The 24,671-nt window shown below is 50.1% G+C and overlaps 9 protein-coding genes across 9 annotated transcripts; 4 read left to right on the top strand and 5 right to left on the bottom strand.

Moving 5' to 3' along the window:
• Positions 1-358: 358 nt before the first annotated feature.
• On the bottom strand, positions 359-1,574 carry SCP_0201800 (Delta(6)-protoilludene synthase; the record flags this gene model as incomplete). Its single annotated transcript, XM_027754095.1, has 5 exons — positions 359-694; positions 752-1,034; positions 1,090-1,264; positions 1,318-1,356; positions 1,412-1,574. 5 exons carry the CDS (start codon positions 1,572-1,574, stop codon positions 359-361), a joined length of 996 nt encoding a protein of 331 aa, XP_027609896.1.
• Positions 1,575-3,757: 2,183 nt separating this feature from the next.
• On the top strand, positions 3,758-5,586 carry SCP_0201790 (alpha/beta-hydrolase; the record flags this gene model as incomplete). Its single annotated transcript, XM_027754094.1, has 4 exons — positions 3,758-4,184; positions 4,245-4,255; positions 4,319-5,061; positions 5,502-5,586. The coding sequence occupies 4 exons, from the start codon at positions 3,758-3,760 to the stop codon at positions 5,584-5,586; spliced, it is 1,266 nt and encodes a 421-aa protein (XP_027609895.1).
• A 399-nt stretch (positions 5,587-5,985) lies between these two features.
• SCP_0201780 (hypothetical protein) lies at positions 5,986-6,410 on the bottom strand (the record flags this gene model as incomplete). The annotated part of the gene is made up of 2 exons (XM_027754093.1): positions 5,986-6,285; positions 6,342-6,410. 2 exons carry the CDS (start codon positions 6,408-6,410, stop codon positions 5,986-5,988), a joined length of 369 nt encoding a protein of 122 aa, XP_027609894.1.
• A 1,707-nt stretch (positions 6,411-8,117) lies between these two features.
• Positions 8,118-10,901, bottom strand: SCP_0201770 (hypothetical protein; the record flags this gene model as incomplete). The annotated part of the gene is made up of 8 exons (XM_027754092.1): positions 8,118-8,575; positions 8,624-9,028; positions 9,082-9,456; positions 9,509-9,722; positions 9,778-9,870; positions 10,024-10,477; positions 10,535-10,718; positions 10,772-10,901. The coding sequence occupies 8 exons, from the start codon at positions 10,899-10,901 to the stop codon at positions 8,118-8,120; spliced, it is 2,313 nt and encodes a 770-aa protein (XP_027609893.1).
• Positions 10,902-12,049: 1,148 nt separating this feature from the next.
• On the bottom strand, positions 12,050-12,721 carry SCP_0201760 (hypothetical protein; the record flags this gene model as incomplete). The annotated part of the gene is made up of 1 exon (XM_027754091.1): positions 12,050-12,721. One exon carries the CDS (start codon positions 12,719-12,721, stop codon positions 12,050-12,052), a length of 672 nt encoding a protein of 223 aa, XP_027609892.1.
• A 2,674-nt stretch (positions 12,722-15,395) lies between these two features.
• SCP_0201750 (hypothetical protein) lies at positions 15,396-16,313 on the top strand (the record flags this gene model as incomplete). Its single annotated transcript, XM_027754090.1, has 4 exons — positions 15,396-15,581; positions 15,633-15,746; positions 15,807-15,911; positions 15,981-16,313. The coding sequence occupies 4 exons, from the start codon at positions 15,396-15,398 to the stop codon at positions 16,311-16,313; spliced, it is 738 nt and encodes a 245-aa protein (XP_027609891.1).
• A 126-nt stretch (positions 16,314-16,439) lies between these two features.
• Positions 16,440-19,077, top strand: SCP_0201740 (hypothetical protein; the record flags this gene model as incomplete). The annotated part of the gene is made up of 6 exons (XM_027754089.1): positions 16,440-16,878; positions 16,931-17,145; positions 17,197-17,378; positions 17,429-17,565; positions 17,621-17,854; positions 17,906-19,077. 6 exons carry the CDS (start codon positions 16,440-16,442, stop codon positions 19,075-19,077), a joined length of 2,379 nt encoding a protein of 792 aa, XP_027609890.1.
• Positions 19,078-21,048: 1,971 nt separating this feature from the next.
• On the bottom strand, positions 21,049-22,120 carry SCP_0201730 (hypothetical protein; the record flags this gene model as incomplete). The annotated part of the gene is made up of 6 exons (XM_027754088.1): positions 21,049-21,308; positions 21,360-21,384; positions 21,436-21,564; positions 21,616-21,802; positions 21,978-21,984; positions 22,048-22,120. The coding sequence occupies 6 exons, from the start codon at positions 22,118-22,120 to the stop codon at positions 21,049-21,051; spliced, it is 681 nt and encodes a 226-aa protein (XP_027609889.1).
• A 2,164-nt stretch (positions 22,121-24,284) lies between these two features.
• On the top strand, positions 24,285-24,617 carry SCP_0201720 (hypothetical protein; the record flags this gene model as incomplete). The annotated part of the gene is made up of 1 exon (XM_027754087.1): positions 24,285-24,617. One exon carries the CDS (start codon positions 24,285-24,287, stop codon positions 24,615-24,617), a length of 333 nt encoding a protein of 110 aa, XP_027609888.1.
• Positions 24,618-24,671: the final 54 nt, after the last annotated feature.

Below are 24,671 nucleotides of genomic sequence, written 5' to 3'. Positions count from 1 at the left end.
CTCAGTAAGATTGTCCATGAGCTCTGCTAGAGAGCAGGCTACGATACCTCGGCGCTCGAACCACTGATCTCCTGTTGATCTCAGCGCTGAGCGCAAGTGGATCTCACTCTCCCATGACATTTACAGGATTTGACGTTTTTATTGCTGCTTGATCTCAACGCTATTTCTGCAGATATCAAGGGCAATCTCGTCGGATATTTGCGCCCTGATCTCCTTCCGGTCTCTCGTCAGAATGGCGGTGTAGGTGACCACATTGAGCTACCATGTACTACGGCTGTCTATAGAGTTTGGCGGTAAACTACAGCCTAGAAAGACTTTTACTGACGTCATACAGATTTCATACCAATATCATCTACGCCTAGCGTGGCAACAAAGTCACCATTCTGTAGATCTGGATTTCCTTTCCTTTTCTCCCGAAATACCGCCCGCTCTCGAAATTCCAGCAATCATTTGCTCGGACCCAATTAGCAAGTCCTCGCAAGTACTCAGTAGCATAGGTGTCCACCTCAGCACTCCAGGTAAGTTCCTTGACTTCCGCCCAGCACTCGAAAAAGTGGTCGACTAGTTCTCGATGGAAAGCTTCAACCCAGAGCATCGCAGCGTCCAGGTCGATATGCAGGTCGTGCATAACTATGGAGATGATATTGTGCAGATCATCTCCCATTGCTTGCTCTTTGTTGAACGAACACAAGTCCTACATAGCATGAATGGTAAATAGTCATGATCACAGCAGAGAGAGCCATGCACCTACGTTACCGACAATGATCAAATCCGTGGTGACCGCAGAAAGCCGGACGACGATAAGGTGGTAAAACATCTCGTCGGGGAGATCCATACCCAGCTCCAAAATTGCGTAAGAGGGCTCAGCTCCAATAGTTTTACGACGAATGTTAAGATAGTCGGCTATGCTACGCTTGTAATTCCGTTCACGATCTTCAGCCTGCTCTACTACAGATGCAGTGAAGCAGGTAAACTTGTCAATGATGCGTCGCTGAGATGTCGGACTCGCGGTGACAATTGCAAGCTCCCAAAACCTTCCGGAGTGTAAGATACAGCATTAATCAAAGATATAAACTGTCTGTGACTTACTGGCGAGAAATCTCTCCCAGTATATTTTCACCGTCAGGACGGGGCTTGTGAGGATTGTGCATGGCATCAATCACAATATCAGCAAGAACTTTGACCTCCTTCGCATCTTCTTGGTCGGTGTACTCGTCAAAAACAAAGAATAAATTCATTATATCGCACCCGGTCCTGAGGTGTTCTGCGTGGAATATCTATATTGAGTTCGTGGCAGCAGCACATTATCAAAATCACCTCTGCTCGCAGTCGGATAAGCCAAGGATGCTAAGAGGCCTATAGGAGTACGGAAGTTAGACGAGGAAGAGGGACAAACAATTTATTCACTTACTGAAATCACAACGGTCAAATGCGCTCTGACGTTCCGGCGAGAACGCTTGGAACGACCTGAACCAAACTGCTGATTCTGCCTTGACCTCTTCATAGTAAGGGTTAATATCCCTCGGCCAAGGCCAGTTGTTCAACGTCTCTGGAAGGCGGAATTGAACAGACATTTGAGCGCAGAGTGATTCTGACCCCTGCGGACTCTTAAGTATCGCCCAAGGAGCCCTCATAATCCAGTTGCTGAGGCCTCACTAGACCAACGCCATGTCAGGCACGTATCATCACACCGGCGACCGCGGTATTTTCGAATACATCTCGATTCTCGGAACGAGAGGTCCATCTGTCAGGTTGAGATGATGTGAACAAGCACCCTAAAAGAAGTCGACAAATGTATCCGTACCAACTTTGAACCTGATACCGCAGTGAGGGACATGTTGACACCGCATGCGTCACAGAAAAACCCCGAAACAGGAAACGCTAGATCGGATGTGAATCAAGTTCTTCCTTTCCAAACCCGAATTTCGTGAATGGGACTAATGGTAACCTACCTACCGACCTACTGTGGTGTTAATCAGTCAGCCCATCGAGAGCGCACTTGTGCACACGCACCGGGCGGCGCACCCACCAGCATACCGTGCAATATCGGGGACAGAGACGTCGCGTATTAGAGTACTTTCTTCCAAGGTGACGGAATGTATGCTCAGTACTTACCCACCGGAAGGTCCGGCTGATGCCTATAAGAGATTTAAAATCGGAAAGGAGACGTGACCAAGCCCTAGTAGAGCGCCGATCGGCCCGACTAAGTACTGCACTGAGTTGCCAACTCAGTGCTCTCTCTCCCGGACCGACGTACGCGGCGAAATTTCTAAGTCTCCGCGCGACCGCATCCCTTCCTTGGCATTCGTTAACGCTTCGCGGGAGAAATCACCCGCACGGCAGACGCGCAGGTATGTGATTTCGTGTGGCCTGCAGTGACCTTTTCGACCTCCAACATAAACAAAGTTCTTTGACGTTAGAAAGTAGCACCTGTAGCCTTCCACTGCGAGCCATGAAGTCGAATACGTATGTGAAGAACCGTTGGGCGCTCGTCTGCCTGCAGCCTGTGCGAGAGGAGATCGAGTACTGTCTGTTTATGTAGTAGGCACACTTACTACACGGGTATTCTTGATACGGGCGTGATGCAAAAGCTTCGCCTAGTGCACGCTGTCGATGAGAAGTGATGGTGTCATTGGGTGACTTTCCGTAACGCGGTTGATTTAGAGACGACTTTTCTAGATTTTGTGTTCCAGTCTGCTAAACGCCCTGTAGACGCCCGAACCACCTACAACAGGACCCCTGGCAATTGGCCAAGATGCCTGATCCTGAGAGGCCAAAAATGTCCGTTAGGAAAGTGCCATTTTTGACCCAAAATGTCCGCAAAAAATGAGGCATCACCCCCAATTTTTCGGTCCATGTCCGCGTTTTACCTCAGGCATGGCGTCGCGTTCGGCCCCAAAAAAAGAAATTTTGGGCGCTTTCGGGAAGGCGGCGAAGCCGCCGCCCCCTTCCGCCCTCCTTCGAGGCGCCTCCAGGATTTCACGAGCATTTGTCCGGTCCCGGATCAGGCCCCCCAGGTTCAGCCTTCCGATGTCCGCGAAATGGCTCAGGCTATATGGTGGTCAACCCCTTGATTTGTCCGTGAAAAACCAGGCATGAGGCTCTCGAAAGTCTAAATTTTGTCCGAAATCGGCTCAGGGATCCTCCCCAATTGCCAGGGGTCCTGCCTACAACCGTGACTGAGCGGAGTTCCCCGGATAGCCGAATCTCCACCCATCTTGAGTCGATCGCCCCAAATGCATCTGGAGACTTTGGGTCAGGTTGTCACACTTGGTCACGGGTGGGTCACGTTCGCGCGCTCACTGAGCATTGCGGCGCTGTACGAAGATCTGTCACGATGGCGCTTGCTTGGGTACTTATGCCTTATGTTTGTTCCTTCTAGCAGCGTATCTAAGTTCGCAGAATCTGATTGGGCCCTGACATGACACTGTGAGGCTTTCTGCTATTCTTGTGCTCAAGCCAATTTTCCAGAACTCGAAGAGACAGATGTGATTGCGCACCGCTCCGTCTGCAGTTCCCCGATCACCCATAATGAAAATGTCCAGGAGGCCCAAATTCCAAGCAATTCAAGAATAACTACTTCATGGCATCTTGTCATGGAAGCCTCTGTCAGCATGCTTCCAGAAGGTGGAGAAGGCGCCCTTGCAGCCTGTGCAGGCCACGCATGTCCTTGCAGAGTCTTATAACGTACAGTGTGCCGTTGGTGGGAATTACACAACGATCCTCTTTGCTGCAGCCCATCCTTTTCACCACAACAATGCCCTTTGCCTTTCGCCACCAGCCTCTTCACTCTATCTATCTCGTTGGGAACATTCTCATCCTCCTCCTCGTCCGATTGCCCTTATGGACTCTCGCCAATCTGATCCCTTCCTGGCGCCCCCGACCCTCCTGGAGTCTGGGAAGGGTGCTCATCGTCTCTGGATATCGCGCCTTCTTGGACATCATGTACAGCACCACTCTCATGGGGTCTGAATCTCTCGAGAAAGCTGCATTGTCTGCGCAGTCTCTGGGATTCGTTTGGGTTGAGGCTGCACCCGATTTTGTGTTGGGTGAGATACGCGAAATTGCAGACGCGAACAGTGTTGAGGCTTGTAGGACTGGCGGTTTCTGGTATGGTCCCACAGCGTCGGGTGAGGCAGGACGGAAGGCATCACCTGGCGAGAAAGTCATCTATCACCTGCACGGTAAGCGTTGGCATCTGCGTGGTGACAATTCTGTTGCTGATGTTATATTATGTCGTTCAGGTGGCGGCTATGTCGCAAGCATACCACTGTTTTTGTACCTTGGGCTATGAAAGTGGCTAAAGCTCGTTCTACAGATGAGCTCAGTGCATCCGTCAAATTTGTCCATGATAACGTGCTTCAAGGGCTTCCTGGAGTTCTTTCCCCACAACCCTCGCATCTTCACCGTCGAATATCAGATATCATCAGCCCCTCCCTTCAGCGCATCGAACCCATTCCCAGCTGCATTAATCGATGCAGTCGCAGGTTATCGATATCTGGTTGAAACACTTGGATTCTTGCCCTCCAATGTCATCATTAGCGGTGATTCTGCAGGAGGTCATCTCGCCTTCGTCCTCGCACGCTATCTCGCCATACACGAGCTACCCAACCTACCTGTTCCTGGAGGACTGCTCCTCCTTTCTCCGACAGTTGACTGGGCTGTCACTCACGTGGGACCTAATTCCTCTATGTGGAAGAATACTCGTTCAGACTTCGTTCACGCCATCTTTACGAGCGAGTATTCGAAGAATGCCCTCCTGGGAACTCTGCCTTCTTCTTCCGCTGCCACCAGTCCCTGGATTTCCCCGGCGTCACTCCAGCTGAAGGTGACACCAGGTATGTATGCTGGGCTTCCGAAGACATGCATTGTAGCTGGTGGCGCTGAGATGACCCTCGATCCGATGCGCACGCTTAGAGATAGAATGCAGGAGGACATGGGCACACGCGATGTCACGTATATTGAAACGCCAGATGCAACGCATGATTTTTTCACTGCTTCTTGGCATGAGCCTGAACGAACCAACACACTTCGAGAGGTTGCCGACTGGGTCGGAAGCTTGTGAGTTTGACCAGCCTTCCATTTTTAAACAAAGACGTTCCCTAATAGGGTTCTATTCCATTTACAGAGCTTGAGTCGAAGTCCACAAGCCTCAGCAATGCTGTCGTCCATGTTCATTTCTTGTCTGATGTGGTGACTTACTATTATTCGTATGCTGTCAGTTGCGGTGATGTTCATCCAAGTTGTTGCTCATGGTTGTCCTCTCGATATGCGTGATTCGTCCCCGTTAATCTGAAAAGCACTTTTCGTTATTCGCATATACTTTTTCGTATGGTCTATGAATATTATTACCTTCGCAGAGATGTTTGTTTTATTCCAATGCATTTATTTTGCCTTATTTGAGTGTTGCGACCCCCTGGCCCAAGTAGTTGAGATCTGAGAGGTGGCGACTTCAACATGACCTGGAGATGTTTCCTACCCGAGTTCACATCGTTATGTAGCCTCCTACTCAAGAACTCTTCCACAGGCGGCCTCTTTCTTGGCATGCGTTTGCGACTACCCGTTATAAAGCGTTTGAGGAGATGAGAGAAATGGTGCCATTAGCTTCTTCCCTAGTTTTGGGAGTGTTCCATTTCACACGACACAGAGCGGTCTCGGGTACAGATTAGTACCAATATTCATGGCACTCCGCATATGACGGTCACTTTGTATGGCGGGCCCTACTCATTGAGGACTTTCCTCAATGCACAAATTACGTGTGTTCGTAACTTCTGGCAAAGGGTACGACCATCCTAGTAGACCTTCTCAGGATCCAAATTAGACTTATCCGTCATGCGGAGCCCAAAGGAACAGATTGCAAAATCATGCTACATAGTATTAAAAAATCTACGGAGCCCGTATCATCAAGTTTCAATGCGCTGCCATTCTAAAAAGCATCCAGAAACAAGAACACAGTCCGATAACAACGACAGCGGAATGATGACATCAAGCGAGGCCCTCTCCTGGTGCGAACTTCACCTGCGATTCTACGGACTGATTGAAACCACCGGAAATCTTGAACTCCTGCAGAGCATAGTCGCCCAGGACTGACTGGGTGTCTTCGGTAGAGACCACGTCGCGAATGGTGGAGATCTGAATCGCGCTGCCAGTTACACCGCGAGAGCTGCGCAACCGCTCACTGAAGGTCATCTGGCCGGTGGTGTTCAGGAATATCTTATACATGGAGGGCAGACCATGTGTGAGGCCGAGCCCAACACGTACAATGATTAGGAGTGGAGTCATAACCTATAAGCCCTCAAAAGATGAGAAATATTATGACAAGGATGGAAAACAATTCGTACCGCGAGCTGCGTGGATATATCCATGCCGGTCAGTGCCAATGGACTGCCGACGAGGTACAAGATGAGCATGACTAAGGTGATGGCAGCAAACAACGCCCCGGACTCGACTATGGTGAATATGCACTTCAGGGTACCTCCTATCCCTAGCTCTTAGCCTCAATATAATCTACTGTTTGTTGTGGCTAAGAGCCTCCCAGGGGGTGGTCTGCCCATGGGATTAGTGCATGGCCCACTGGTCCTGTGGGACATCTCACAGCTGAGAAGGTCCTGAAGTGGGAGCTACTTGAGGGTACTATCTGAAAGGGCCCATGGGCTCTATATCTTTCCTGTTGTCTAGGTTCTCCCATGGACCTCCCTTGCATTATTACTGGTTAAAGGGTATCAGGGGGGATTCTGGACCTCCTATAGTCTGGTATTTTTCAATTCCTAGCTTATACCTTATTGTACTGTAGGTCTTATGCTACTTGTCTTCTTCTTACTGTGCATTCTAGAGCTATATTTGTGCAGCTGTGAATGCAAATTCAGAATTTTACACATATATATTTGCATCTAATTGTGGTATATAGGTCTCTTCTCACATCTGCACGACTTGTTGGAGTAGGTGTCATCACAGGCCTATTAGAACAACTTATTGGAGTAGGTGTCATTGCAGGTCTGCTTGAATGACTTGTTAGAGTAGGTGTCATCGCAAGGCTCTTTGAACGACTTGTTGAAGTAGGTGTCATCGCAGGTCTGCTAGAATGACTTGTTAGAGTAGGTGTCATTGCAGGTCTGCCTGAACGACTTGTTGGAGTAGATGTCATCGCAGGCCTATTAGAACAACTTGTTGGAGTACATGTCATTACACGTCTGCTTGAACACATTGTTTGTCAATGCAGGAACAAAGCATTAATATCTGTATTTATAGTTATCTTATAATTAATTAGATATCAGTGCAAAAGATGCTATATCATACAGAAGTTGCCCTCATTGCCTACTATTAATTTTACATTATCATATATCGAAATCCATTTGTACGTATAGTGCTCACCATGTACTACTTATCACTGATGCATCTCGTATTAATGTAGTGCATCTTCTGTCTTACATGCAATGAATCTATGATCATGTATCAGATGAACCTTCTATGTTATATATATTGGACCTCCTGTCTGACAGAGCATGGACTTCCCAAGGTCTGTACAGAGTGAGACGGACCTCCCACCTCATATAGAATGGACATCCCTAGGGCCCTACTGGGTGAGACAGACCTCTGGCCTCATCTCAAATGGACATCCCAAGGTCTGTACAGAGTGAGACGGACCTCCCGCCTCATATCAAATGGACTTCCCAAGGTCAGTACTAGGTGAGAGGGACCTCCCGCCTCATATCAAATGGACATCCCAAGGTCCCTACTGGGTGAGACAGACCTCTCACCTCATATCAAATGGATATCCCAAGGTCGCTGCTGAGTGAGACGGACCTCCCGCCTCATATGAAATGGACATCCCAAGGTCACTGCTGGGTGAGACGGACCTCCCGCCTCATATGGAATGGACATCACAAGGTCTCTACTGGGTGAGACGGACCTCCTGCCTCATATGGAATGGACATCACAAGGTCTCTACTGGGTGAGACGGACCTCCCGCCTCATATGGAATGGACATCCCAAGGTCTCTACTGGGTGAGACGGACCTCCCGCCTCATATGGAATGGACATCCCAAGGTCTGCACTTGGTAAGATGGACCTAGTTAGTAGCAACATATTTAGAAAAGTACAAGTGTGATGTATTTGGACTAAACTATCAAAAGAGCTCGCTTGCGAGGAGTGTACCTACTAGGAGAGACTGGTAAGAGTTTAGTATCATCCACAATACTACTGTCCAGCAGAAGTGTATCAAGATCAGGGTTAGCTAAGAGCTCATGATATGCATCATTAAAGGCCACCACCTCTGCTGCATCCACCAACTCTCCATCATCTTCAGAATCAGTAGGTGGATCAAAGCTTACCCGTTCCTCATCATCATCCTGATTCTCACCTGGATTATATTGTGCCATCAAGCTCTCATCCTTATCCCACTTGCCTGTCACCTGATATACAGCAGCATCTCTCAGCTCCTGCTCTGAAGGGCCCCATGATGAACTCATAGGGGTCAAACAGAGAATCGCATGGACTTGAGACTGCCAAGTCACACATAAGCGAGATAAACGATCACGACGGCGATGAAGAAGATAGAGAAGGTCAATGTCATTATCTATTCAGACATCAGAACTGTAGAAGCATAAGAATAACAACAACATACCTGCATCGACACAGGCCTTCTGCAGGGTCAACCACTCCTCTTGAAACCATTCTTGCAATGCACAACGCTCTCGTTGCAATCGGCTCTCCTCCTCAATACAACGATCTAAGAGCAAACGCATCTTGATACCCTCACGCACCGTTTCATCTCCGAGCCATCGAGGAACTGCATCAGTGTCCACATCATCATCCAGCCCAACATCCTGCCAAATGTCGTCGTCAACGTCAAGCTTGAAGAGGCCATTGCTCTGAATGGGAGGTGGTACAATAGCAAACCGCGGAGCCTTGCGCTGTCGAATTAACGTTGACATCTGCATACATAAATCATTGTACGTCTTCGCGAGCTTCAGAATACTGGGTTCACGACGCTTGATGGATGACTCAGCATGTGTGCTAAGCTTGTTGTCTACAAGCTCAAAGGCATCAACAACGAAGCCTAAAAGAAAGAAAGAGACATACTGTTGATTGTCTGGCGATACGAACGCTCGAGACGTTCGAGTTCGAACTTGCACTGATGAAGGTGATCACGGATCCGATGCTTGATGGCACGCGCATTCATTCGGATCCTCAGGAAAACATTGCGTGCAAGTCGCACGAGCTGCGCACGTTCACCTATGCCAAGCGCTGCTTTCTTGTGTTCTAGAGCGGAAGCGATCCGTGCACTCTTTGACCTGGCATCAACGAGCTGCAAGTCTATTTCTTGGGTGTCGAGGACGTCATTGTCAGCCAGAAGTTTGAGTTCGAGATCACGGATGTTCTCCTGGTAGGCAACAAGTGTCTTCTGCAGTGCAAGCACCGTTTCAATAGCGCGCTTGCCCTTGTCGCGCGAACGACCTGTTACATGTAGTTAGCCACTCAGAACAACCGCAGAGAAGTCATAATGCACGCGGTGCCGGTTTCATCTGTTCTTCAACCTGTGCTACCCACTCAGCCCGTAAGACATCTTCCTCGATGCCAAGCATTTGAAGTGCATCAATGGCAGCACACTTCTTCGACTGGCATACACTCCACTTCCTGAAAAGCCAATGCCCAAGCCCGGACATCGACTCTTCATCAAGATGTTTGACCTGCGTGTCGAGAACGAAAAGACGCTGATGGTACTGACAATGTCCGTCAGAAGACAAAATTCATCAAAGTAGAAAAATGAGGACTCACTCTGGACACCCGTAACGATGGGATGAGCTTCCGAATCGCACTCCAGAACCTCTCGCAGCTCTCGCCATCCGTCAACCCAAACCCGATTCCCTTCTGTGGATGATATATCAGCTGGCATGGCCACTGGTGCCCATATGCATGGAATATTGATATCGCGAACGTGATGCGGTCGATGACATCGTGGAGAAAGCCAAATTTGATGCAGCTTCGGTGGAGTTGACAGCCGATATCTTACAGTATGCCGACAGTCATGGAAGCAGGGAGATTGTCGAAGAGTCGGCGGATAAGCGTAAGGGCGTAGTACTGCTTCTCGCCCGCAGAGGTCATGTTGACCAACCAAAGCACACGGTCATGATGGCACAGCAGCGCCATGAGACCCGTGTCAGCGAAGAGTTGCATACTTGCCTTCTGACGTTTCTCATCTGCTGCTAGGAAAGACTCGTGGCAGCCATCGAGAACTGATCTTGGCAGCTTGAGACCAGGCTCATACTCGTCCTCCTCCTCCACTGTGGGTTGTGTATGATGTGGCCTGTTGTCCGAACTGGGTCGAAGGCTCTCGACGTATGACTCCATGTCCTTGACATCCGACTCAGGCACAAAAACAGACTCTCGCGCATGACGAGGATCATCGCGCCCACCTCCCTGGCCCTTCCTCCGCTTCTGCGTAAAGCATGCATCAATGCAGACGATGATATCAGGTCTGATGTTGACGAATGTTAGTTTGATAGACATGGAAGCATTAACAAATAATACTCACATGCCATCCTCACTACTGCATGTCGTTCCGCCGAAGCACAGAGGACAACGAGCGCGTAGATACTCGCTCGGTCTCTCGCCATGAGATGCACCGCTGGAAGGAGTCCCTTCCGGTTGCTGCACATTTTTGGGATCAGGTTCGATCCCCTCTTCTGCATCATTAGACACTTGGAAAGCGGGGAGCCCTGCTGGGTTTCAAGTCAGTTTTACCTCGCAGATGGGGAGGTCTAGCAGATACTCACGTTCGGCCCACTCGGCGGCAGGGGGAGTTGAAGCGTCACACAGCGGGGGAGGCCGTGCTCATTCCAGAATGCTTTGAACGTGCCGATCAGTGGCGTTGACGAGATTCGAATACTAGAGGAGGGCATTGCCGAAGCGCCGATGTAACGAGTCCTAAAATGTCTGAATGAGTGCATGAATGTTCACGTAGGGCAAAATACATACCCGTGTAGTCAGTTTGTATCCGCGTTCACCAAGGAAGTACTCCAGCGTGGCGCAGAAGGATGTTGTGTTAGGCGGCAGCCGCACGAAAAGTTCTTGAACAAACTTGAGCAGGGAGAGGTCGACTGCCAAAGTCAGAGCTTGAGGGGCACATGGGAAAAGGCCGCGAGATAGAAGTTGAAGGGCAGCGGGCGAGCACTGGCAAACGTGGATGGTGATATGTCGTAGACCTAAAACGAGGCCATGTGAGTGCCTGAGGGTTGCGACGAAACAGAAGAAAAAAAATTGCTACTTACGTTCAAAGTATACACAGACGACTTGAAGAGTTCGCACGTGCTCGCCACCACAAGTGCATGTCTTCTCCTGGTTAACGGATTCACGCAAATAGTCCGATCATTGAAGGAGCTCCATATGGGGGTGCAGTAATGATGGGATGACCTCTGTTGCCCACCTCTTCCACTGCCGCGCCTTCTTCTGCCGATCTCGCCCAGATCGAACACCTGGATCCTCTTCGACGTAAGAGGTATACAGCCCGTCAAAAGTGGCAGCCTCGGGAGGGTCAGGGATGGATGCAAAGTTGGTGGGGAGCGTGAATGGGTCATCAGAGTGGGGTGCTCATTGTAGAGGGCATGAAGATCGAATTTCAGGACCTTCTGCGCGACCCCAGGATGGATCTGACTGCGTGAAGTTGAGGCGTCCAGGAAGCGTCACCAATCGCTCCGGCCCAGGCAGATGGAGATGTTTTGTGCTGCGAGGTCGCCGCTTGCAGGAAACATCGGAAGGTTGAATCAGGTGGACGTGCGAGGGGGGTGTTTTCTGAGGGGATATCGAATGAGAGGAAGGCCGATCTGCCGATGAGCTCAACCATCGATAGTAAGCAGTTGGCCGGCGGAAAGACATAGGGACGGATTGGGCGATGAGCTGTGAACGCGAACAATTCAGCGAGTGTCTGTGGGCTTGAAAACAGGGGGGATTACCTTGCTGAGTCTTCGCGCTCGGAATAGCCAATCGCGGTGAGTGACTACACTAGTCGAAGCCGTTTGGTGCCTGTAAGTGCGGGCTAGCATTCGCCAAGTTAGAACGGCGTGTGCCCTGGAAACGAGATGGATTGTATGAGGTGTTTCAGCGCGGTCAAAACACGAACGTCAGAACTACGTATTGCGACATACCGAAAGATTTCGCGGGCAGCATACGCGATCTGTATGATGCCCTCAAGCAGGACATCCTGAGTTCGCACCAAAGGAGCAACGTCTGCCTCATCTGCAGCATCACCGTTCTTATGGCCATCGCTGTTAGCGCTAAGGCTCGGGCTGCCATCGCCGCTGGCCTGTTTCATTCCCTTGCTCTTCTTTGAGCTGGCCTTGGGCGGGTTTTTGAGAATGAACGTCGTCGGCTTGTAGCGTATGTCGACGCCAGTGCACTCGCCACACGCCTTGCAGTCATGGATGATCTCGTCGTTCTTGGTGATGATGAGATCCGTCTGGGGGGTCTTGCATGACTTGCACAGCACGAACTTGTCGATGAACCCGTCCAGAAGCTCGCGCAGCTTGGTTACATCATGCGCACCATTAACAATGTAGCCATCGTTCTTCTCGTCGAACGACGTCTGCGCGCCAACTTCGCAGGCGAAGAACTTGGTAGGGTACATGGGCAGTTGGCTTAGCGCGCGGGCGACGTCAGACATGTTGGGTATGACAGTCTTGATGCCGTTGCCAGTGCCTTCTATCTTGGTCAACAGAAGAGACATGCTGCAGAAGGAGAAAGGTCAGGCAAAGTAACATGAGGCAGAAAGGTGTCTGCGCACTGGGCCATGCGCCGGCGAAATGAGACTGAGCGCAGCTATTTGACGGAGACTGCATCGTGGATAACCGGTGGATGGTGGAGTGCTAGCAAACAGAGGAGTACTTGTACATACGAACTTGAAGCTTTGAAGGCTGTACGACGTTTGAGAGCCTGCCAACAGGACTTCCCATTTTCGGACTTAGGACTTCCCACTACAAATTTCTTTCCACAATACCCCATCGATCTACTATCCTCCTGCTGCAGTGCGTATCATCTCGTCCATCTCGTTCAGGCTGCAATCATTTCTATACCTCTCTGTGTTGTGTTCATCACTCCATCGTGTCACGATGTATGTACTTATCTTCATTTCCCATATCTTGTGTGCGCCTCATGGTTCTGTTTGCTCCTCTACCAGCCGCATCATCCGATTTGCATGCAACGATGTGGGCCAGAGCACATTGAGGACGTCCTCCTGCAGACACGGGCCCAGCGACGTGCCGGACACAAAGCCTTGCGGGGTCAACCTCTCGAAACTCATCATTCACCCATCCAGCCACACCGCCAAACTGCTGAGAAAGCGAACGACGCGATGCATAGTTGTGGTCAGTACTGCACGTTATTTAGTATACATGGAGGGATCCAGAGGAGACGGTACGAGATGAGACAGAAGTGCGAGTCTGCCGGGAATGTAGAATAGTAGCTGAAACTGTGCAAGATACCGTACGTACATGTCATACTCATCATACTCGAGCATCCGTCCATGTATACACACTCAATTAACAAAAACTATCACTCCGTAAATCTACACCGCCAGAACCAGGCACCGCGGCTAGCACACCACGCAGCAGCCACGCTCATGGTGGGCGGCGGGGACGTGCACAGGGACGCCCTCGCGCATGAGCATGCTCGCGCATGTCATGGCATCGAACACGTCATCGACGCCCTCAACTCGACCCACAGCACACTGCATTCTTTGTAGGTGGGCGCGCGGATATCCGGGGCGACGCGCTCGGCATCAGTGCACCAGACGAAGGCGGGGGAGGAAGCTTGGGGGAAGTCTGGGTAGGTTCGGCATTAGTAGGGTGGGAGGTAATGAGTGGCAAGTGGAGGGTAGATGGGCGAGGATGAGAGGGAGTGTGAGAGTGAGGTTGATGAAGAGGAGATGGACGTACTTTCTGGTTGGCGGAAGTCGGATTTGCAGCCGACGAGGATGACGGGGATGGATGGAGCGCACTTCTTCTATCCACTGCGCGAGTCAACTAACCAGGGCGGGATAGTCAGAAAGCAAGGAGAGGGCCAAGTCGCACCTTGACGGAGACGTTGTCGAGGGAATCGGTATGTGATAGAGATTGCGTAGTGGATGACAGGTAGCCAGATGATAGAGTACGCGCAAATGGAGGACTCATACATACTATGAACTTGAAGGCTGTACGACGTTTGAGAGCCTGCCACCAGGACTTCCCATTTTCAAACTTAGGACTTCCCACTTCAAGTTTCTCTCATCGATCTACTGTCTTCCTGCTGTGCATATCGTTTCGTCCATCTCGTTCAGTCTGCAATCATCTTTATCCAAGTGTCTATCCCTCTTTGTGTTCTCCTTGTCACTCCACCGTCACTACGTACATATTTCTCTTTATATCTCATATCGTGCATGCATCTTACGGTTCTCCTTGCTCGTCTACCAGCTGATTCGTCCGATCTACAATTATTTCTATCCAGGTTTCTATCCCTGTCCATGCTCTCCTTGACACTCCACCGTCACTATGTATGTACTTATATTTATTTCCCATATCTTGCGTGCACCTCACGGTTCTCTTTGCTCATTTAACAGCTGCATCGTCCGATTCGCATGCATCAATGTGGGCCAGAACACGACGAGGACGTCCTCCTGCAGACACTGACCCAGCGACGTGCTGGATGCAGAGCCTTGTGCCGCTAAACCTTTGCAGCCTTTCGAAATGTGTCATTCACCTGGGTGACGTGTGCTGGCTCACACATGCAGCAAGCTTGGCGACGCTATTCCACGTCCCGGTGAGTGGTCATGATGCTGAGTTTATTCGTGTGTGCCTGGATCGTGCCTCGTGCACCGTATCCAACCCAACCCACTCGCAGTGGATGTGACCATCCATCAGTTTCCGCACTACGAGCGGATAGTCTATGCACTTTTACAGCACCCGCGTTGCTAACGTCGCTCCGCAGATGTGCACCCCCGATCCCGATGAGTCTCGGCCATCGCAGACAGTTTTCCTCTGCGAAGGCATGGCCTGTGCTCGGGATGCCTGTGCGTTTCTCTGCATGAGGTGCATGGTCAGGCCCCGGGCTTGGTCCACTTTGCTGAGTAGTAGAATATGTGATACACTTGTTGGCAGCCCACCACGGCCCGTGAATATCAAGGGGACAACAAAGCACCACAGCGATTCGTGAGTACTACTTCCGCACTTTGTTTTCTGATGAGTCTGATCTTTTTTCAGTAATCTGAACAGACAGATCTCTCAGCAACTGTATTGTCGTCGTCCGACGTCCTCAAAACGTGAGCATTGTCTGGTAAGTTACCTTCGCTCACATCCTCTGTACCATCCCATCCTCGGCGTGTTCGCGCATGTCTGTCTAATCACCTTCCCTCGCAGACAACCTGCAATATGGCTCGGAGGAAAGACACCGGTCCTCCAGATGTCATTGAACCTCGCACTCTGAGGTCTCAGTCAAAGCCCGACAAGGTCGCTTCAGAAGCTCTCCCTCCTCTACCTTGCAGGGCGAGCGCAAAGAAGCGTGCTTCCCTGGCAGTCGATGATATCCATGTATCTCATGACGAGGATGAGAGTCAGGTTAGTCATGCCTATCCTCAATAGGATCAGTTTCTAACATTTAATTTGCAGGTTCCACCCAAACTGAGGCCTAAGCCAAAACCGAAGGGGAAGGGGAAGAAGTGTGCCCGGTGCAAGGCACCAGCTGGCAACGTTGATGCTGACGAGCATGACGCCGCTGACGAGGTACTTCAAAATGTTTTTTTTGGTACTTCAACTAACACTCCACTCTCCGCTATCCTGCAGGATGTTCCCGCGGATGTGTCGAATAATCGGAAGCAACCTCCGAGGAAGAGCACCGTCCAAACGACACATTCAACAGTAGAAGAGGTCAACAGTGACGATCTGGAGGTACGTCGGTCCAGCGTATATTTCATTCTATTGTACTGACAGCTATTGAATGGCCTGTTAATTTTTCAGGATGTCGCACTGCCTCGGTCGAAGAGGACTCGATGTGATCTGGTGACGGATATGGTGCCGCCACTCGTGCGGCCGCCGTCTGAGGGAATGGAGGAGCATGCTGACAGCGACGTACCCATTGGTAGCGTGAACGCAGGCGTTGACATGCCAGCCATCCTCAGTGACGATAATGAGGAAGATGCACCCAGTGACGACGAGCTAGGCGTAGAGTTCGATGTCATCATGCACGAAGACGTGGCTGCCGTTACTGATGTCATGGGCATCGACACTTCCACTGATGGCGATGTTCGCCAGGTGCTCGATCGGGAGGGCAACAACGTCGGACAGGAGTGATGTTCAGAAAGTTGTAACGAGGGTAAGTTCATTTTGATATGCTGGTGATGTTCGCTGACTCAGATTGCAGAGCACGATGAGTCAGACCCTTCAGGGAGTGACTACGCTAAGACTAGGGATCAGGAAATGCTTCGGCGCAGCAAGAGTCTCAGACGTCGTGCTGACAATGTCGATACGGAGACAGAAGACGACGAGGATGATGCAGAATTGCAAGATGAGGTGACCTCTGACCCGGCCGTGTCCGTGCATCGACCAAAGATGAGCAGTAACATCCAGAAGAGGGGAAAGGACCGTGCCGCATCACCTCAGGCTGATGACAGTGAAGTGCGTGCAGCAGACAATTGGCTAAAGACTCCGGGACCGTTGTCGAAGGAGGCCAGAGAGCAAGCCGCTGAGCTTGGGGAGAACATCTTGAAGATGGCGGCGAATATTGGTCGCAAGTATGGGAAGAGTACTCGTGATATTCTTGTGCATGCCGGTCTCAGTTTTAAACCCTCTCGCGCTGCGAACCCCGCCAACATATACCGTCGTTGGTACTCTCGGAAGCATCCAAAGATGAAGGACGGTATGTATTGCATTCATATTACATGAGCATGGTTGTACTGACAAACTCGAAGTCAGCTCCACAGATTACTTGAAGATGATCGACGTAGCTTACAAGAAGCTGTTCAAGAATGTTGACCCTGACGACGAGGATGGATGGGAGGCAGTCATTAAGTCGATTCATGTCATGTGCGATGATCGCGAGTTCGACGATGCGAATGTCAGGCCGACCTCTATGAAGTCTATCACGGCACGGATGATGAGTGCAAAGGACCAGTTCACAGATTTGGTATGTGAATTCTGACGTTATTTTGTTCTGCATCTGATGGTCAAGTAACAGGCAGCTTCATATCGGAATCTTGCTGACATGGAAGTCATCGGGGCCATCCTCTACGTCGGAACTGATACCGCGGGACGTCAAACGTCTGCGATCTTTGGTGGTTCGCCGGCCGTGAAGAAGCTCATCGAAGATAATGGACTTGATGTTCGCACGTTCCTCGACTTCCTCACTACGAGCTTGAAGTAAGTTTTTGTTTAGTGTCATTGTCATTCATCGCTCACGATCAACCCAGGTCATCTCACTTTAGCTTGGAGGGCTTCAACTTGCCAACGAAGTTTGGCCATAGCATCGTTGTCGAGGCGAAGGTTAAGGAGAATCCTCGTGATCGCTATCGGCGTATCTTCACCGGCATGATGCAAGAGACTCTGCGTATGTATTCTTTTCACTCGTGTACCTGCCTCATGCTGACATTACATGCTCGCAGAACAATACGATCCCACCGTTGTACGCGTCCACTGGATGAATTGGTTGAAAATCGCATCACGACATAGTCTCTGCATCGTAGACTGGCCTGCATGCATACCGGCGCCGGGACCCGATTTCAACTATAAGAACTTGAAGACTAATGAACTGAAAATGCTTACGGAGGGCTATATTGAGGAGCGTCTGCATGGGCACACAAATCTCAAGATTCCGCAGATCGTTAAATGGCACGAGGGTGAGTTGATGCTCGCCATGTTGCGATGTTAGTCTAACAGGTCTCTTCTAGATGACATGGAGTTGTCGGTGCTCGATCCACGCCACGCACTCATCCCACTTGTCATCGATGCTGAGGGCACCAGGCTCCGGCTCGTGCGCGATGCAAAGGATTCGCTGAAGGTGCCTGGATGTTTAGCGACCAAGCCTGAGCTTGATTCGAACTCCGAGAGTGAGGAGGAGGAGGAGGACCAGGAGGCACTGCCGCCACCACCATCGCCGCCGCCGCTGCAGAGCAAGCATTCCAAGTCCAAGTCAGCCGGTACCAAGGCTCCTTCTGCAACAAAGGTCGGCGGTACAAATCAAGTTCACAAGCGTCGCCGGGAACTAGACATCAATGAAGATGTTCAATCAGACGAGGTCCAAGAAGTTATTCCTGTCGTCAGGGACATCCGCGGGGCCACAACACGCCTCCCTTTACAGCATGCTGCATCTCCCCACGGTCACGTTGCCCCTCGCAGTAGAAGGCAGTACGAGGATGAGCTCGAAGGATACAGCAGTGCTGACAGCGTGCATGCTGGCATCAACAATAGAGCTGCCACTCGTTATCAAGGCCAGTTGCCCAAGCGCCATGCCGCGCCCTTGCCAAAGCGAGAGGCGCACCGATCTGACTCTCATACTCGAGGTATCAGGCCGCCCTCTGTTATCCCTCCTTCGCGGCTTCCATCAGGCAACGCGCCGAGCACTGGATATTCGCGCGGCTACTCCCCGACCATTGGATATGTCCCACGGGCGAGCAATTCTATTGGCGGGCATGCACGCGACTACTCCCCTGCTGCTGGATTTCCTCCTCGTCTGGCGTCTCATGCACATCGGTCACAGTTGCAACGCGCAGGTCATTCTCAACCTTTAGCGGTGCCCTCCCATCAAGACCTTAGCATCCAAGAGGATGAGAACCACCATTATCACTACCAAGCCCACACCCGAGGGGCGGGACAGCAAGACTTCGTGCGACGGGCAGATAATGTCATTGAGGAGGAGGATGAGTTTGTTGACGAAGGTAGGATGCCTCAGCAGTCGATGCATGCAGGTCGAGCGACACTGGGCAGAACTTTCACTAATGCTGTTGCTGGGCCAAGTGGCAAGTACTCTCATCATCATGCGGAGGCGGGGCCAAGCTATATTGACTATGCACCTGATGACGTCGGTGCGCTTTTTGACGATCCAGTGTACTATGACGAATAAGACTTAGGTAGTTAAATTTGGATTATCTCCGATACTATGACCCAGTTTGGGACTTGTCAATATATCATGAGATTTATCTGCGAGATTGTGTGTTTACAATATATGTGGGCACTTTGTGGGACATGGGAGGTCCACAGTACAAAATAAAGGCCTTGAGATGTCCTATCACCATAGGATGGGAGGTGCATGAAAAATCCCGAGCTTGAAAAGGCCATTTAATATGAGGCAGGAGGTCCGTCTCACCCAGTAGGTACCTTGGGATGTCCATTTGATATCAGGTGGGAGGTCCGTCTCACCCTGTACAGACCTTGGGATGTCCATTTGATATGAGGCGGGAGGTCCGTCTTACCTAGTACCGACCTTGGGAAGTCCATTTGACATGAGGCGGGAGGTCCGTCTCACCTAGTAGGGACCTTGGGAAGTTCATTCTATATGAGGCGGGAGGTCTGTCTCACCCAGTAGGGACCTTGGGATGTCCATTTGATATGAGGCGGAAGGTCCGTTTTACCTAGTACAGACCTTGGGAAGTCCATTTGATATGAGGCGGGAGGTTCATCTTACCCAGTAGGGACCTTGGGATGTCCATTTGATATGAGGCGGAAGGTCCATCTTACCTAGTACAGACCTTGGGAAGTCCATTTGATATGAGGCGGAAGGTCCATCTCACTCTGTACAGACCTTGGGAAGTCCATTTGATATGAGGCAGGAGGTTCGTCTCACCCCGTACAGACCTTGGGAAGTCCATTTGATATGAGGCGGGAGGTCCATCTCACCTAGTAGGGACCTTGGGATGTCTATTCTATATGAGGCAGAAGGTCCATCTCACCCACTACAGACCTTGGGAAGTCCATGCTCTGTCAGACAGGAGGTCCACCATACTAAATAGAGACCTTGGGAAGACTATTCACTGTCAGACAGGAAGTCCAATATATATGATGTAGAAGGTTGATCTGATATATGACCATCGCTTCATTGCGGGTAACACAGGAGATGCATCACATTAATAAGAGATGTGTCAGTGATAATTAGTAAATGGTGAGCACTATACATACAAATAGATTTCAATGTAGTATAATGTAAAATTAATAATAGGCAATGAGGGCAGCTTCTGTATGATATAGCGTAAAATGATGTTGCATGATTTACTTTTGCACTGAAACCTAGTTAATCATAAGATAAGCAAAAATACAGATATTAATGCTTTGTTCCTGCATTGACAAACAATGTGTTCAAGCAGATGTGTGACAACATGTACTCCAACAAATCATTCTAGCAGACCTGCAATGACACCTACTCCAACAAGTCATTCAAGGAGGTGTGTAATGACACCTACTCCAACAAGTTGTTCAATGAGGCCTGCGATGACACCTACTCCAACAAGTCGTTCAAAGATGCCTGTGATGACACCTACTCCAACAAGTCGTTCATGTAGGCCTGCGATGACACCTACTCCAACAAGTCGTTCTAGCAGACCTGTGATGACATCTACTCTAACAAGTCATTCAAGGAGGCCTGCAATGACACCTACTCTAACAAGTCATGCAGATGTGAGAAGAGACCTATATACCATGATTAGATGCAAATATATATCTGTGAAATTCTGAATTTGCATTCACAGCTGCACACATATAGTTCTAGAATGCACAGTAAGAAGAGGGCAAGTAGCATAAGACCTACAGTACAATAAGATATAAGCTAGAAAGTGAAAAATACCAGACTATAGGAGGTCCAGAATCCCCCCTGATACCCTTTAACCAGTAATAATGCAAGGGAGGTCCATGGGAGAACCTAGACAACAGGAAAGATATAGAGCTCATGGGCCCGTTCAGATAGTACCCTCAAGTAGCTCCCACTTCAGGACCTCCTCAGCTGTGAGATGTCCCACAGGACCAGTGGGCCATGCACTAATCCCATGGGCAGACCACCCCCTGGGAGGCTCTTAGCCACAACAAACAGTAGATTATATTGAGGCTAAGAGCTAGGGATAGGAGGTACCCTGAAGTGGAATATGGGAGCCAGGTACGGGTTCTGATCAGAATTGAGTCCCCTGGATGATGCAGCCAATGACACTTTTCTGCCCATGTACCACAGTCTGCCAGCTATAGCCGCAGTGACGCTAATGTTGACAGCGAGATCCAGGGACCAGCTGACGGGACCTAGTCTCTTCAGCTCCACACCATAGATGTCGGCGTTAGGCTGGGCCAGGAGCCCAGTAGCGGCACAAGCAGAGCCTAGTGTTCACCGGTCAGTCATAGGTACGGAAGAGTGCACACAATATTTACCCATATGAGCCAAATCAACAACAACCTGCACGAAGATGTAAAAGTGGACCGGGCATGATGAGAACGAGAAACGCACAGGAAGGATGCATATCAACCAATTGCGATCCCATACAACATATAGACGCCAAATCCGCAACGAACGTGAGACATGTTTATTGCAAGTAATCATGTTGGAATGCACAAGAGCTATGTCCTGAAGCCACACCTGAAAAAATATAGTTCAGATATGAGCGATTGCGAGAAAAGCGAGATGTACAGTGGTATCATAGAGCACAGTTTTCATTACTGCCACTCCGTTGGTTTTATTCGCCCAGTACAGAGTGGAGTACAGCGGAGGTGCAGGACTAGGCACGTATATGAACGCCTCCAAGAGTTGATGCAACGAGCCCGCAATGTGAGCAGTGGCGAACGCGAACAAGACAATTGATGTTACACCCAACATCCTGCGACACAATTAAGCAAACATTCATACAAGAACAGGAGGTGAGATGTCAGACCATTGATTGCTTCTACTATTCTTCCAGAATGTGACTCATAGAGCGCCGGTAGCAATGATACAGCTAGGCGTGCAAGACCTCATTGTTAGCATTCCATCGGTGAACTCAGCATGTTACTCACTTCATACCTAGAGAACACCAATATGAGTATGAGATGGCCTGAACATTTACGACAGTCGCAAGGGACATACCCCACAGAACGGATTCGATCCATATCCCCACTAGACTTATCTTATTGAGGGGTGGAATTGCAGTGGACGCCATGGTGCTACAGTTCGTCTTGCCGAAATCGACCACTGAAGCACATTATAAACCCAGATCATTGATGGGAGCAGTCAAATCTGGTAGGATAGCCGTCAGTGTGTCCCTCCTGGAGAACGGCCAGATGGAGAGGCTTCCAAGGATATTCCTCTATAACAGATTGATTTCTTTGCACGGAAGGAAGCTCCCAAAGTAAAGGTATCTGCGATAAAGATGGTACAGAGCCAATGCGGGCGCTATCATTTTCGATAGTCCAACAATCAGAAGAAACGTCGCTGCTCAAGTGCTGAGCACTGATCACTCCGAGGGACGTGCGAGATGGAGCCTCGATGCTAGATGAGTCCGTTGGTATGAACCTGTTGGAGTAACGCGTTTCCCTATCACTCGGCGGATCTCATCGTGTCAACTCAAGTTGGGTGTAAAATAAAATATAAAATAAATATTAAGGGTTGGAAAATACAGCGACAACGTTGACACCAGAATTACCGTTATGCACGGTCCGCGGCAGTCGCGCGAGTCAATTCTGCAAGGGTATTGGTGAGAAATTGTAATTTTTTTCTTCTGCCTGCGGCATCACTCATGCATCTCAGAGTGAATGCCACTAATTCCTTGACACCGTAAGAAGACACAACTGCCTGCTTATCTCATCTTTGCCCATGGATGAGAGTGGATGGTTTTTTGGACTCACCTTCTTCATATCACTGGGGAATCCAACCGTGATCATCGGTGTACTAAGGGGAGGATACAAGGAATCAAGTTCAGTATAGATACAGCTCTCCTGCCAAATATTTTGGATAGTTTCTGAGAGATGGAGGAGTGTCCGAAACAGTCAGATGTACTCAAATTTACGGCTGTAGAGGTTGAGCGTGCGAAATTTGCTGGGGCAGCCTGAGCAGTGTTCAGTATGTCATTACCATGGTATTTTTGGGCGTTGCAAAGTCTACTTTCCCCACTTGGTTCCCCACATATAATCCGGGTCCTTGAGGCCACACTCGGTCACATCACCCTTGCTCGGCCCTACCCCAGTTCACGGGGTCCTCAACTTCTCGGGAGGGAAAGACGTTCTTGTGACTGAGCAGAACTTGAAGTGACTTGTTGGTCAGCAGGGACGACCCCGCGGCATCACAATCAAGCCGCAATGGTATTCTGTTGTAGCTGTGGTGACCACCGGCGGTGTGGTACCCCGTGGTATAGAAGTTAATATAGCTGTGGTACCCCTGTTGCGGTGTTCTGAGGCGTGCAGTGTGACCCTGTGGGTCCATGTTCGGAAACTCCGAGGGGAAGCGCGTGTACGAATTTCACCTCTTTGTCGGCCCATGACTCACCTTCTTGTGCTAAGGCACTATTGTGCATGTGCCATGCTTCCGAGGAAGTGGTGGAGTTTGCAAATTTCAAGGTCTAACGTTAGTATGGAATTCTTGGTCTCACGCGTTACTCTTCGCGATTTGACGCTAATGATAAATGATGGGGGAAGCAATCTGAAGCAATATATTCATGGCGGTTCCATCTTTGCCAAGCTAGCATTCCATCTGATAAGTGTCTCGTGCGCGCTGACCCTTGTTGGGCCCGACGACGTGTTCGGTTTGGTCTTGTTGTGTCCCTTCCGAAAATGGTATGTCTCCATTTTATTTTGAGGAGATCTTGTACGACATATTCTCAACTCAGTTCCCCTATTCCTAGTCATACGATTTTGTCACTTCCTGACCCTCTGACAAGTCGCCCGCTACGTATGATGACTCGTCCTTATTTCCATCGAGATTCTGACTCTACATAGCATCGATCCCACGGCTCGGCTTGTCTCTCGCTGACTACACTTATCTCTGTACTGACTCAGACCGATTGTACTGTACGAGTATTTAAGTAGGCCGAGAATGACGAATACACCAGAATTCTCTCGCCCCGTTTTGCAGTCTCACCGGTCTGAGCTCCGTAAGAAATAGGGCGATACCACACTTGATCAAGTGTGGGGTTACCTGCAGCAGCCTCATACTTCGAGACAGGACTCTCGCCGTTGATTGAGCTTCACTCTCCTCAGCTAATATCTTTCTGTCGACACTGTTCTTGACGTCACCGTTCTCCCGTTGATGTTCACCCCCCCCCTTCGCACTCAGTGGTATGCCATTTATTGTAGTACTACACCTTCCTATTTCGTACTAAGTGCGCCACTATGGATCCTCAGGCTCAGCTCACCGCGCTTGCTGCTGGCCTTCCCGAGGACACCTATCACGCTCTCGAGGCAATCCTTCGTGATCTTGACCACCGCGTTACTCACACTCAGGCCCCAGCCCTTTCTGCCGACGATATCCGCATTGCCCTCGAACACGGTTTTGCGAACACCCAATTCAATCTCCCTCCAGCACATTTTACTCTCCCGCCTGCTCCTCCTCCGCCACCTGTTTCCGTGCATCCCAGCCAATTCAAGGTCGACCTCGCACATTTCCATGGCAAGGATAGCGACGATCTTGGTGCTTGGCTGACGTTGATCGAGGATTACCTCTGAGGTCAGCACATTCCCGAGGTGGATTGGCCGTTACAAGTCCCGATGCTGTTCCGT

Source organism: Sparassis crispa (assembly GCF_003851025.1).
Source record: "Sparassis crispa DNA, contig_000001F, whole genome shotgun sequence".
NCBI classification, from domain to species: domain Eukaryota; kingdom Fungi; phylum Basidiomycota; class Agaricomycetes; order Polyporales; family Sparassidaceae; genus Sparassis; species Sparassis crispa.
Note: the sequence above shows the minus strand (reverse complement) of the source record. Positions and strands in the feature narration are given on the sequence as shown.